This window comes from Daphnia magna, linkage group LG8, assembly GCF_020631705.1.
Source record: "Daphnia magna isolate NIES linkage group LG8, ASM2063170v1.1, whole genome shotgun sequence".
Classification (NCBI taxonomy): domain Eukaryota; kingdom Metazoa; phylum Arthropoda; class Branchiopoda; order Diplostraca; family Daphniidae; genus Daphnia; species Daphnia magna.
This window is the reverse complement of record NC_059189.1, coordinates 2,546,017-2,560,750: the sequence shown is the minus strand read 5'-3', so window position 1 is coordinate 2,560,750 and position 14,734 is coordinate 2,546,017. Positions and strand designations below refer to the sequence as shown.

The 14,734-nt window shown below is 43.9% G+C and overlaps 2 protein-coding genes across 2 annotated transcripts in view; both read right to left on the bottom strand.

Annotated features, from left to right (window-relative positions):
- The window catches only part of LOC116928730 (nesprin-1), a 56,201-nt gene that overhangs the window by 31,856 nt on the left and 9,611 nt on the right, over nt 1-14,734 (bottom strand). The window contains 10 exon segments of the mRNA XM_045177522.1: nt 51-1,349; nt 1,416-1,677; nt 1,750-1,949; nt 2,027-3,150; nt 3,218-6,654; nt 6,741-6,976; nt 7,197-7,289; nt 7,381-7,464; nt 8,658-8,753; nt 9,371-9,432. Of these exon segments, the coding sequence (XP_045033457.1) occupies nt 51-1,349; nt 1,416-1,677; nt 1,750-1,949; nt 2,027-3,150; nt 3,218-6,654; nt 6,741-6,976; nt 7,197-7,289; nt 7,381-7,464; nt 8,658-8,753; nt 9,371-9,432 (6,893 nt within the window).
- On the bottom strand, nt 9,442-14,487 carry LOC123475196. The gene has a single exon (XM_045177533.1). The coding sequence runs from the start codon at nt 12,277-12,279 to the stop codon at nt 11,290-11,292; it is 990 nt and encodes a 329-aa protein (XP_045033468.1). The 5' UTR covers nt 12,280-14,487; the 3' UTR covers nt 9,442-11,289.

Here is a 14,734-nt window from a genome sequence, read left to right as displayed (position 1 = left end):
AGAGGAAATCGTTAGTTGAATGGTAAAGGTGAAACAGAGTTAACACTTACTTGGTCGATTTCTTGGTCGATTAGGTCTTGCAGACTGTTAATGGAAGCTGGGCAGTGGCCTTGGCACAATACCGTCAATTGATCGATTTTGGTACGGATGCTCTCGCGGATACCCTCATATGTCGGCAATTCCTGCTTGACTTTCTTCAGCTTCAATTCCATTAGATCCAAGTCGGTCGGTTGTGAAAGTGTGTCGGCCAAAGCTTCTCTGGAATCGCTGGTCCAATTGAGAATATCCTCTTTGAGATTGGCGATCTGACGCAGAACAACTTGTTGCATATCAAGAGTTTGAATTCGTCCACCAAGGGCCGATTGAACTTCTGTCCATTCGTGCTGCATATCTGCCATTTCTTTGCGCAGAATAGAAGAGTCAAAGCCTGAAAGACGGTCCAGTCTATCATGCAAGTGCCCGCTCTTGATAGCCAAAGAATCAAGGGGAGCGCGACACTTCCGCAGCTGCTCAACTGATTTTCGGCATTGATCGCTCAATCGGACGGCCTCATTCAAATCATCAGGTTGTCGATCTTGAACATCATTGCAGACTTTTGCTGCACTACTAATAGTTGTTTGGATAGGTAGTTTGGCATCGGAGCATTCTTTCCAAAGGGACAGGATGTCATTACATTGGGTTTGCTGCTCTAGTAGTTTGCGTTGAATGAGGTCATAGTCGTTATCGACAGAACTCAGCTTGTTTTGAATTGATCCCAGCGTTGCTGAGCTCAACTGCGTCAAATGTTTTCCAACTTTGTGGAGATTCTCTTTCTCGACTTCTAGTTGTTTGGTTCGATCTAGGAGCGCATGTATGGCGGGCAGGAAATGTTCAATTCCGCTCAAATTGCTTTCAGACGCAGACAGTCCATCGGCGTCTGACTTGATGGCTTGCAATTGCTGCAACAGTTTTTCACGTTCCTGTTCAAACTGACTCCATTTCTCATCCAATTGGCGGATTTGGTTAGTACGGTCCGTTACCAAACCACGGACTCGATTGATTTGTTTTTCAACTTGACCTACAAAACTAACCACTGTGCAAGGAGTTGTGGACAGACCCAATTTGATGGCAGTTTCGCTGGAACGAGTCTCTTGATCAAGGTCTGCGTTTTCACTTAGTTGGGCGTCACATTGCAACTGGACTTCATCAGCTTCAGCAAGCAAATGGGCAAGTTCTTGAGCTCCAGGTTTCTGGTCTTCAAGTTGCTGTAAGACATGACTCAGTTGATCATTGGCAGCCAATGACCAGCCGGCCAAAGCGTTCCAGCGTTTCAAGCAGTCATTCTTACCAGTAAGTCTGGACACCAATCCCTTTAAAAGTAATAAGATGGATTATTTTAAAGATCACAAAGAGGGAATATTTTGCATCCAGGGTACCTTTGTCGTTTGGTCCAGTTCCTTAGATTTTTCGGCTAAGACGGCCCTTTCTTCCGGGGTGCAAGTATCTTGTAGTTGGCTTATCTCCGCTTGCAAGGCGTTTACCCGAGGCTGCTGGTTTTCCAAATGTTGCAACAGCTGATGTGCCGTTTCAAGCGGGGCATCCAAGTGGCGTACATCCACTTCGCTCAGCTGTTTCAAACCCTCTTCGGTCTCGCGGAACGCTTGAACCAGCTCCGTTTCTCGGCCAAGTAAATCTTGCCTGGATATTCAATTTTTTTTAACCAAAACAATAATTAATAAGGGCTTCAATCTCTTTGTAAAACTAAATTACCTTTGAACAATGGCATCTGACACTGTATTGATCTGGTGGCGGGCAGAATCGGACAGCTGAGAAACACGACTCTTCAAATCCATCACCTGGCAACGCAAATTTGCCGCTCCTTCCGGGGAGAGTTGAGGAACAATCGTATCACACTCTTGCGTCAGCACAATTAAATCCGATTGCTTTTCAGAAGCTCCTTTCATGACATTCTATACAGGAAAAAATAAATAAAAAATAAATAAAAAAAAAACAGCCCTATAAAAGAAACGAAATGATTTTCCAATACCTTCAAGTCACCCAGTTGATTTTCAAGGCTGCCCAAGTTGGAAGAAAGTTGTTGCAGTGAATCAAGTTGAGTTTCGACAGAATCAAGCCATTCAACGATGGAATCCATTTTACTAATCACTTTCGTCCACGTATCTTGCAAGTGTTCCAAACGCTGAAGTTGCTGTACCACCGTATCGTGAACACCGTTCCAGCGGCTGTGCAGAGCATCTACTTCGTCGCGAGTGCTGGACTGGTTAAACATTTGTTGGCAATGGGAAGACATTTGCTGCAGTTTGATCAGTTGCCGTTTGCATTCGTCCTCGAAAACACGGGCAGCGTCCAGCAATGATTCCATCTCCGAAACGGTGCTGGGCCGGGTAATGATGACAGCTGTTCGCTTCTCGGCGTCGTCCAGCCAGGGTTTAACTTCGTTGGCCTGGTCGTCGTATTCTCGCCAATGTTCCATATCCTGGAAAACGCTTTGACTTTGCTCCTGGACAGCTGCGCTCATTTGCGTGATAGTGTTACGTAAGCCAGCAACGTCAACGCCTAAAAGACGTTGAGACGTCAAAGGAGGTCCGGACGAAGGATCTGCGGATTGCTGCATGGCAAGCAATTCGGCCACTTCTTGCTGGATCGTTAAAAGTAGTTCCATCTTTTCGGTGATGGAAGTTTGGAGTTCTTCCGTTCGTTTGACTCGTTCTTGAGGTGATAAATTCAAAGACAGTAACTGCTGAAGGAGCTTCTGAGCCATTTGGAGCCAATTGACAATGGATTCCACCTGTGCCATGAGTGCTTTCAACCGTGAGCTGAATTCATCCAACAATGCGATCTTGTCCAGGCTAAGTGAGCGGATCGATTCGGTCCGCCTCTCAATTTCACGCAACTCTTCTTCGAGGGAACGGCGTTGCTCGATGCTGACGCAGTGATTCAGTTCGTCCAAAATCTGACGCATTTTACGCAAGATATCGTCGGTGGCCTGGCGCAGTTCAACACCGGCCTCGAGACGGGCTTTAAGCTCACTACCGATTTTAAGCGGATCGAAATTCGAATAGCACTGTTTCAATTCTTCTTCCGCTTTGTGCAGCAATTGATTGATGTCAGCCTTCTGTTCCTGGTAGTCACGCCACAAGCGTCCAGATCCTAAAAACAATTAAAAATTCCAGTTAAACAAATAAAATAAAGAAGTACAAGACAAATAGAACTTTACCTTTAAGTTTCTTTAGTTTATTGTTGGCCAATTCGAAAGTGTCATTCCAAACCGTTTCGAGGTGATGCACTTGTTCAGCAAGAAATTCAGGAGCTCCTTGATGATGCTGAAGGTCTTTGCCACGCTGTAACAAGCTGACAATGGCTACCCGTTGTCCGTCAAGCTCTTTCACCACGGCTTCTTGTTTCAAAGTATCAGCATCCAATGACAATAAATCATTACTCTCTTGTTCTGCTGAAACCATCGGTTGAATAGCTTCCAAAGCGGCGCAAGTCTTGTGTATCTCTTGGCGACAAGTATAGCATTTAGTGAGCAGGTCCGTCTTGGCTTGAGTCGATTCAATGACGAGTACCAGATTCTTGTAGCGGGCAATCAATTCCTCCAATTGGTGCTGGGCCATATTTCCTTCTTCTTCCGATTTGTAGCCTAACATGGAATCCAGTCGCTGGACAAGCCATTTCATGCTTTCACGACGGGCATCCACGTCACTGCAGGTAGACTGGAACTCTTCGCGAAGACGATTGAAATTGTCCAGGGACTGGGCGTCTACCGACATGTTGGCGATCGTTTGATCCACCATGCCCATCCATCGCACCATATCATCAAAATGGATTTGATATTCGTTCCATTTTTGCGGAATAGCCTGCAGCTGGCCAAGGAGCCAATCGGCCCGCTGCATCAGCGTATTCCATTGATTACGCACGTTCTCGAAAGCCTGTTGAATCTCTACATCAGGGATGCACGCAGCTGTGTGTTCCAGTCTCTCCACTAGCACACGGGCCTGGCTGACAGCCGGTCCGGCCGGCGTTCCGAACCAGAGAAGATGTTGTTCCAGCAATTGGGCCGTATTGGTACCGCTGAGAGAGAGCGCCTGTTGTTCGGCTATCAGTTGTTGATCAACATCACGAGCCAAATTAGCAAAAGCGTCTTGATCCAGTAGGAATTCCAATTTCATACGATGCACTGGAGCCAGGCCAATGAGACGTCGCCAATTCTCTAATGTCGTCTGCGCAGCATCTGATACTGTCATCTTTCTCATCGATTCAGCAGGCAGCCATTGTAAGAGTTGAGTAGCTGCAGCTTGAAGATTGTTAACTAGACGTTCGTCAACCGCGTTAAAGAAGGATGCATGCAATTCCAGCGATTGCTGGGCATTGGCGTTCTTCTCGGCCATCAGCAGTGACTCAGCACGATGAATCCATTGCGTCGTCAATCGCAACGATTCCTGATAATATCTCCAAGCTTGAATACCATCCATTAGACGGACTTCCCATTCATGCGAATCGTTCGTGACTTCTGCAATGCCAGCCGTCAAGTATTCCAGTTTTTGACGGGTAGCCAATAAGTCTTCGTCATCGCTATTTGGGCCTTGTGACGGTAAGGCCGGGCTGGACCTGATCATCGTTTCAAAGACTTTCCATTTGTCGTCCAGCAGGAGTTTGTAGTTTACGAGACGGGAGAAGAAAGCCTGATGACTCTCCAGTCCTTGCGTAGTGGCTTCTAGGTCCGTGTCCAGTTTAGTCAAAGATTCCAGGGCTTTCTGTGCCTCGGTGAGCCAGTTTTCGATTTCTGCGATTCCAACTTCCAACGATTCTTTTTGCGTGCGTAGTTGGTGGTACTGTTGAATGCGCACAGCAATGAGCGCTCGAATTCGGACCAGCGTCTCCTTTTGCCGTTTCAGCGAACCGCTAATGGCCTGCAGCTCGTCAGTGCTGAGCTCGGACACGAGCGATTGAAAGTGACGGCTGATGTGCTTCTGTACTTGTTCCATTTCATCGACACTAGAGTAGAGCTGCTGCAAATCATCGCCATAACGTTTCATCGATTCTAAATTGCCGACCGGAATCGAAGAGAGAAGCTCATTAGCTCGGACGATCCATTTCTCCAACTTCTCCGATCCTTGTCGGTACTCTTTGCGATGGCGGAGGATCTCCCCAGCTTGAAGGTAATGTCGGACGTTATCGAATAATGATTCCCAGCGACTTGTTATCTCATCGATACGCAATTTAATCGACCTTGAAATACTGGGTTCGCAAGTGGTAACCAGAAACGCTGCCGTCTCGCCCAGTTGCTCGTATTTTTCCTTCCACGTGCCGATGTCTTGAAAGAACTCCATTTTCTCTTCTTCGGAATCTGTGTTCAGTTGCATGGGTTCGGCAACATTGAGCCATTGCTCGAAAGCAGGACACTGAGCGTTCCATCGCTTCCAGTAGGTCAAAACTTCCTCAAGGATTCCTTGAGCGCAGCGGAGACCGGTCGAAAGCACACGCCATCTCTCGCCCGAGCTGTAAATGAATTGGTCAATCTCGTTGAGTTCGCGAAGCTCCATCGTTCGTGACTCACGTTTATACTCTTCGGCGACTTGCTGCATTTCGGCGAAGGCCTTTTCAAATTCTTGAAAAAGTTTATTTCGCGACACAAAGACACGGTACTGTTCCAGCATGAGAATAATGGTCTCCTCGGTCCCGTAGCGGACGGACCAAGCTTTCAATTTGGATTCAGTCAAATCTAGGAACGCCAAAATGCAGCATTTGTGTTCGAGGAAGCGAAGACGTGCTGCGCGATGGGCGGCACGTTCCGGTAAGATTTGTAGACGTGCGGCTATATCCTGGATTTGTCCAGCTGACACGCCAGTCGGCAACGATTCACCGATGGCGCTATCAAAAGCCGCATTTATGGCTGGCAATTCGGCGAAGAAATGTTTATGTTCATCTAGTTTGACTTTCAAAGCGTTGGCGGCTTCGTCGTCAAAGTTGGGCGGCACATCTTCAGAGCAGAGAAGATGTTCGGCGTTGTTGAGCCATTCGCCGACCTGGCCCAGCATCCCTGGTAAGCTCGTGTCCAGTGTCCATTGCCAATGGCGCAGCTGCGTCTCGAGCTTCTGCCATGACAGTTCGACTTGTTGCCATGACTCGTAAGTAACGCCGGGTATCCCGCGTCCAGGTTGATGAACCACTGCGCGCAAATGCTCCAGGACGCGCTGCTGGGCTTCGAATTCCGTTTTCAGCTGCTCATAATCCTTGTACTCTAAACCATAACCTTTGCCGCCTTGCAGTTGTTCCAGCAAAGAGTTTTTACTGTTAAGCCAAGCGACGAAATCGCGATACTGTTGCTGTTCCAGGGACGGAGCACTTCCGGCTTCGCCAGGTTTTTTCCCTTTGCCCGGTTCGGGATATTTGTGTAAAAACTGAGCAACGTACGTCATAATGGATTTGTCGTCTGGCTTGTTGACATCGACGTCTTCTGAGTCCAGGAGACGAGCAACACCCAGATTTTGCTCTGCTGCCTGGAACGCGGCCTCGAGACGTACGCGATTGGGCGCGTTGCGGTACGCTTCCGCATCGATGGTGCCCGGTTGAATACAATTGACGATAGCAATAAAGGCCGTACCATCTCGCCAACTTGTTCCAAAATCGTTCACCACCACACCCGTTGTTCTGTAAAACGTGTCGATTTTGCCGATTGGTTAATGTCATGCCGTTGAAAGTGAAAATGAAAGCAAAATAAGGAAATGGATTCGTACTCTTTGGTGGCACTTTGGGCCCATTGGAGGAGCGCTTTACGGGCTCCTGTCCTATCACGTGCGGGCTGTCGGGTTTCTGCCGGACCGGCAGAAACGGACGAAGATTTCTTCTCCGCCGAATATTGAGGTTGATGTTGCAACTGGGCAGGACTGGCTCTCAGGCCAGCGCTGCTTTCTAAGCTGCTGCAACTGCTAGGACGAGGACCCAACTCCAATATTTTTGTGTTTTCTTCAATCTGTTGATTCATTACAGATCGAAAAGATGTGTTAATTTTAATTTGAAAAAAAAAAAAAGGAGTTGAAAAAACGAAATGAATGTGCAAGTGAATAACGATAACCTGACACCGGATACATCCCGAGTTAAGCTTGCAAAATGAAATATTCAAGTGTTACGTGGGTGTATTAAATAATTGTTAGTGCTGATGGTGAATTGAAGGAAAATGCGATTCAACTCACCTGGAAGTAGAGAATGATGGTCCATATCAAACCAAGAACGACAGATGGTTTACCCTCGATGATGTCTGACGGGTTGATATTCACCAATTTAATCTGTTCCAAATGAAACAACCATGAAAAAAGGCAATGATGAATGACTCCATTTTGATAAATGCTTTTTGGCTTCGCTTGACTACGACTATACCTGTTTGGAGCGCAGAAAATTCATGGCCGTGTCGGCATTGCTGAGAAAGTGGGCCTTCTTCATATTTTTTCCCTTCTCGACCGGCTGGATCGTTTCCGTTTTTTTTAAATCGAAGAAAGAAAACAAAAAAAAAAAAAAGGTGAATCATGTGCGGATGACTTCATCCTCTCTGCCAATAAAATATGGGAAGGTGTCCACATCCCACACAAAACACTTAGTTGCAAAAGAAAGCCGAAGAAATGGTTTGTATTTGTCGCTTTCCCTTTGTTTTAAAATGAAAAATATATCAAAAGGAAAAAGAAAACAAGAAGAAGCGCAAGGGCACGTGTACGCCCGTATCGAGGCTGACGTCAGCTCCCGGCAAACAGACAGGACGTAGGACAAGAAAAAGCCCAAAAATACGGAATGGAAATAGCTGCTGAGAAGCAGCAACCGAAGCACTTTTTTAGTTTTTTTTCTTGTTTATTTTTGTTATGTTTTCTGATTTATTTAAAAGAATAAATAAAAATAAATCCGCTGCCAAAAAGACGGCCCCCACGGTGTTTTCAAAGGATTTGCCAAACAAGAAAAACAAAAACAAGAAAAACAAAAACAAGAAAAACAAAAACAAAACAAAAAAAACGTCTGAAAATTCCCAATACGCTCAATAAATCAAACGATTTCACACGATTATCATACTGGATAACGTCGCCTGCGGAAATCAGAACGAATTATATTTTCTGCACTTAGTTTTTTTTTTTTTTCTTTTTTTGGCTCTATTCACAATTGATGGCTTTGGTAGTTCTCTCGTGTGTCAGGAAGAAAGAAAAAAAAAACAGCGTAAAAATAGAACTGGCTAGTCGGCGAGACTATTTCTATAAAGCCTGCTTGATCTTATGACGTCATGCGGACTCTCTAATTATTAAAAGACTATCCTTGTAACAGAGCAGACCCTACATTTGATTAGTTGAATTCAGCTGAATAAAATCAAAGAAAGCTGAACCGACACGAACAAAAACAAGCAATCAAAGAGGATATCGTGTCGCAAAAGTATATCCGTTTCACAAACAACCTGGGAAGGACGGAAAGGTTCCAGGTGGATCATGTTACTATCGCGTTTCAGCGGTACAGTTCAATGGTTTGTTATGACGGTCGCACTATTCCTTGTAATGTATTAACATTACACGAGGGGGGGGGCTATAAACCGCTTGGTTTTATATTCTCCCGCATTAATCTGTTGGTTGCTGTTACACTTTGAACACAATAAAAAAATTGAAACAAAAATGGTTTGTAATTACCAGTTTTGTGTTGGCCAGGACTTCCAGCAGCGCAATGAGTTTAACGCCATCCTTCAAGTCTTCGATCAAGTTATCCACTCGAAGCGGTGGAACTCGCTGCAAGAAATCACGAAAGAAAACATTAGAGAAAGCCCCGCATTATAATGGAAAATATGTTTAGGTTAATGTTACTGGACTGCCCTGTTCTTAAATGACTTACACCGCGGGAGGGATAGATCGTAAGCATTTTTAATTGATACAAGCCATTTGACTTTCAGTTTTCATAGTAAAAAGAAAATTTGTGGCTTTCCTGCCGATTGCTTTTCAAATGGCTGCAATTCCAACGAACGACATTTACAACTTTAAATTTACCGTTAGAAAATCGCCTAGCCAGAACAGAAAGCAACAACATGTTGCCCTTTTTCTTTCATAAAAGCACCAAAATGCAAATGTTGGGCAAGGCGCCAGATACAAAAAAAATATTCAAATTTCGATACAAAACAAGTTTTTTTTTTTCAACAAATGCTTTTAAGTTTAATGTGGAATGACTATGAATAGAAATTATCTTATTTACCCCGTACTTTCCAAGAAACAATAATCATAAAAAAGGAAAAGAGAAAGACTGGTAAATATTGATTCCAACTTGTTATGGTCAAGAAGCAATATCGTGTGTCCTTCTTTTATTCACTTCTTTATTTGCTCTATAGACGTTGTAGAAATAAAAAGTTGTTTACCTTCGAGAGGTACGAGTTAATCCAGTTGACGAAGGTCTTCTTTTGCACTCGTTCTTGCTCATCTAACATCAAAACACACCGTGAGTCTTTCATTTATTTGCATCGCTTTAGCTCGCGCACCGAGTCATTCATTTTTTGTAAAAAATTAAGATAACACTCCCGCATAAAAAAAGAGAAAGTTTCAATTCAGACAAAGACTTTCTTTGATCACCCCAAGTCGTTTTCATATTGTGTTGCATGAATGAGGCGTGTCATCGTCTGAAGGAGAAGAGTAAATACGCATTTTTAAATACATGCAAGTCATTCTCCCCTTTTTGTACTTGAATAAAATTCACAGCCATCTATTTACTAACATACTACCATAAGAAGAGATTCGGGATGTGGGTAATGAGAAACTGGCAACCTTGAATCTGCTAGACATTTTCTTTTTCCCCCTTTTAAATATTATTCTTCCTCTTTTCTTTAAGATGAAATGGGGGGGGGAGAAATGCACGAACGTTTTTCTCGCCTACACGCATCTGTCTTTTTTTTTCTTCTCATATCCATCAACACGAAGGGAACAGGTTGGCCGGTGGTCGCGGCGGGATACCTTGAAAAGACCCGGTATGCATAAAAAAGGAAGGAGAAAAAAAAAAATCTTCGCAATCGTCTTCTTCCACAACAGCCCGGGGGGCATAACCGGATTTTCGTGAGTCGTTCATGGCTCTTAGATTTTTTCCTTTTTTTTCTTTCGTTTTTTTTTTTTTAAAGAAGCCCCAAGACCTTGCCGCAAGTTGCATCGGCTATTTCGAATGGCTGACATCATCGCGAGTCCAACCCATTTGATCGTCTTTAGGTCAAAGCAAAAGCATTTGAAAAGAATAAAAATGAAATAAAAATATGCGGTTTTTTTTTTAAATCCCGGCGCATATCGAATTCTTGATGTTTTTTTAGAAAAATCTTGGCCAATTGAATAGACCAAAAGAAATTCGCAATTTTTATACGCGTTTTTTTTTATATGCGAAAAATAGAAAAATGAAAACGCAAACAGGAACGGTAGATGACGAAAGTTATCAAGAATGTTGACGACTAGATTACATACACGTGTTGGAATGATAGTCACGCCGCCGTGCGGGATTGTTACTCCCGCGACAAAAAGTCCAATAATCAAAAATAAAATCCCAAAACAAATTTTAATCATTTTTTTGTTTTTAAGGGATTGGGAGGAGGCCAATGATTGATTCAAAAATCAGTAATGTTTCGTGCCCCCATCTGAGCCTAACATCCTGGAGCGATAATTCACGCATTTTCAGATTGAAGGGCCCACCATAAACCGAAATATCTTGGCGCTATTAAAGTGGGCTAAAGCGAGATTTCAAAACTTTTTTTTTTTTCTGCACGAAATCCTTAACGGGATGGTCGTATTTATGATATTCGGCCTCCAAAAAGGCATGTGCCATCATCTGTCGCAACAATTCTCTCAAGGTAAAAAAGAATTTTGAAAGGAAAAAAAAACAAACAAAAATGGCGAGGTTTGCCAATTTCTCCGTTGCTAACCAACGTGTTTTGGAGATAATTGGTAACTGCAATGTCCCCTTATCTGAAACTATGTCAATAAAAAAAAATTATTCCTCACACGGTGAAAAGAGATAGCAGTGAAATGTTCCTTTTTGTTGTACTTTGCACGAATCTAATTCTTTCAGTTTAAAAAAAAAAAAGTCCTTTTCAGCTACCACACACACGTACATCGAAAATCCGTGTTGACATTGGCTGGAAAAAGATCAAGTTTTCCAACACACAAAAAAGCGACCGCTCATTTTATCAAACACGTCGAACGATAACGTGACCATTTATCTTTCCCTTTTTTTTTTTTTTTTCTTAAATGGCAAACAAAAAATCGGAATTAAAAACGTGTTCGACGGTGCGCAGTGCGCAGATTTTCATATGCGTCCCTCGCACTGATTAAAGAGAAAGGAGTCAGACAACAGCTCACCTTTGATTTGAGTAATGTGAAAATCATAATGCGTTTTGATTCCGCCAACGCGGAAACCTTCGACCATTCGCGAGGCCGTTTGCGAAAGCGAGGCTGTCCGATACTCGGAATACCATGGCGGAAGTTGCGAATTTTTGCGCGACGCCGATTGATCGGCTATTTCCTGCGAAGGTCGTCGCAATACCAAAACGTCCCCAAACGGACTCGTGCCCGTCTGTGCCGTGTCTTTACGAGCCTGTTGTTGCTTCCTCCACGGAACAACGGGCTCGGCCGTCTCGGCGCTCGTCAACCGTCTGGCCCGCCATTCTTGATACTTGGTAAAAGCAGAAGTGGGCGTCGTCGGAGTCGGGAATGGGGATTCACGTGAACTCGAATCGGGAGTCATCGGTTCAGAACGACGGGCCAAACGCCAAGGAGGTTGCGAGACGTCCCGCGGCGGTGGAATGGGAGGTGAGGCTACCTGGATGGCATCCGGCGTTCGCCCAGCCGTTCGCTCCGTCCAACTGCTTATGTATACTTCCGTAGCGAATTGTTGATTCACCACCTGATGCAGGGAGGGACTTATCGGTTCGACCCGGACCGGCGACACGACCCGACGAAGCGAAACAGCCGGACGTCGTTGACGCTCCTCTTCGTCGTCACGACGTGAAAGTCGTTGGCGTCGTTCCGTTATCTCTCGTTCCAGCTGGTCCACTTCCGACTGATCAAAGACGGAATCTTCCATAGACACGCCCGTGTCTATTGTGACGCAATTATTGGTACCCATCCGTTCGAACGATTGACTGGTCGACCGCATTCGACTTTGAGCGCCAGATTCGAAAAAATTAACTCTCGAAGATAAACCCGATCTCGTTCGCGACCGGGAACGTGCCCTACGAGCATCTTGTTGCTTTTTCTCGTCCTCGGTCGATTGACCCGGACTGTTGCTTTCCATCATTGAGAAAAAATATCAATTCGTTCTCTGATTAAGCGCACTCGATCACAGTTTTGGAATGGAATTTAAAAAAAAAAAAATCACAGGCAAATGATGTTTGGTTAAAATGGGCGAGAAAACCAACAAGTCGACCCGACGCACGGCCGTTGACTAGTTTCACGCTCCCGAACTTCACAGGTAGAGTATGGGATACAGGTATGGCAGTGGTTTTGCCTAGGTAGATAAGGGGGAGGAGCCTTACACAGGTGTGTATTCCCTTTCTCTCTGTTTTGGGCAAGAAAGAAAGAACAAAAAATAGTGGGACGCACGTGCGTGTGTTGTGCAGTCTGGCAACCTCGTGAGACCAAGAGAGACGTGTCTTTTTCACGTAGCTGCCTAACCCACCCGCACAAACACCAGACGAAATTATCAAATAAAAAGTTTGAGGGAATAGCCCAGAGCTACATGAACGGAGCCCTCCCAAATTTGTGTTATCCAATTTCTTCGTCTGCTGCGGTCGTCATCGATAGCGGCTGTTTTTTCTCTTTTTAGATAATCAGAAAAAACAATTTTTTTTTTGACAAGAGTTCGCTTATCACACACGTAGAATTGTTTTAAAAAATATGTATATCTAACACGAAAAGGTCAATGCAGAAAGGACGGCAGAAGAACGGACGTGATAACGAGACTCTTGGAAGTTCCATGAGAGGAAAAAAAGGCGGCCTTGGAACAACGACGCGTGACTCTTATTGCCTTCTTCTTCTTTTATTCATTTCTCCTTTGTGTTTCCTTTTTACTTGCAAATGCTGAACGAGAAAAGAAAGTTTCTCTCTATTTTTTTCTTCACGAGAATTGCGTTGGAGTGAAAAGAAAATTGTTCGGGAATCACGAGATTGTTTTTAAAAGCCGAAATTCCAACAGCACCAATCGATCGTTGCAATCGATATTGTTTTATTCACTTAAATTTTTATTTTAGATGTAACTCTTTTGGTCACGATCCAATCCGTTTTTGCGCCCACTATGTTTTCTTCTTGTTCACGAATCCATTAACACAACATACCAACAAACATTTAAAAAAAACAAACAAAAAACGTGGAGTTTCTTGTTTGGCGAAGAATAAAAAGTTGGGTTCGTCGTTACCGGCCATCGTCAACAAACTTTTTGGAAATGTTCACGTTTGACACTTTTGAAGGGCATTTAACAATCGTGACTGTGAATCTTTTCGTTCATTTCGTATTCACGACAGTTGGAAAGAAAGAAAACAAAAACTCCGAACGCAGAAACAAACGTGAAGGTGTGTCAAATGTCCGCTTGCTTTTTCGTCTGCTTACACGAAAAATCGGGAAAACCAAGTCATATGGCCTCCTTTTCTTTTATTGTTTGTCTTTGGGCGTACGAGTGACGAACCGGCATCGTTGCCAGTAGCAACCAAACGTTGGAGGGGTTACCGAAAGAAAAATAAAAGAATTTACCCTCCACCCCGCGACGTCGAAGGGGAGCGTTTGCGCCGGCGTTCCAGGCTAAAGAGGAACCATTAATGCATAGCAATAGGCTGCCGTCATTGATCTATGCACTCAATTTTCCCCTCCCTCTTACAGTAGTCTTCTTCCTCTCCCTGTTCCATCCATTTCCTCTGTTGTTGTTTGTTTTGTTGTCTGTCTCTTCCAAACACGCGTCAACAGAAAAGTACACCTACACGTACAGCAAAATCCCGTGCGGTCACGAAAAACAAAAACGGGAATTTGTTTTGCATTTTCTTTTTCGCCCAGTCTCGTCTCATTTTATTATTTTTTTTTTCGAATACCTTTTAAGGGTGTTGGTCTATCATTTTTTTTTTTCTTTTCTTTTTAAGAGTTAAACAAAAACATTGCGGATGTGGTTTACAATATGCGAGACTATAGACGTCAATATAGTCAACCTGATTATCACCGGCGTATGACCAAATATCACGACCACCGTAAACCAAAGGGTCGACGTATCGAATCGAACGCCCACCACCAAAACTCTTCTTGCTTAAATGAATTATGGATGAGACGGGCATAAAAGACAAATACAAAAACATTGTTCGTGTAGATGCCCGTTTTTCAACTTCCAAACCGGGAGCTGGGTATATCACAAATAAAAATTCCAATTTGAATTTGAAAGGGTAAAATATTTTTAAAAAATGTTTAGTACGTTTGAAAAGCCGCGGGGTTATTCGTCATCATTTTCTTTAAAAGCGTAATCAATTCTTTTTGGGATTTAAGGATCAGTTGCAGTTGTTTGGCCAGCGCCATTAAAAAAAAAAAACAAAAAAAAAAAAAAACAGCTGGCCAGCCTCGGGGTAGGTATTTCGTCTTGTTGTTTTGATGTTTGCCTCTTTGTCGAAATGCTTTTTGCCTTGTTCCAGATCCGCCCAACTGTTGCAAACACACAAGTCAGCCAAAACAGAAAAGAGAGATGTTTCGACCTTGGTCGTGCGAAATCCCGGCTGTCTCTA

Bases quoted from the DNA above. Each gene is read 5' to 3' on its own strand.
- LOC123475196 (XM_045177533.1), bottom strand. From the start codon at position 12,279: ATGATGGAAAGCAACAGTCCGGGTCAATCGACCGAGGACGAGAAAAAG.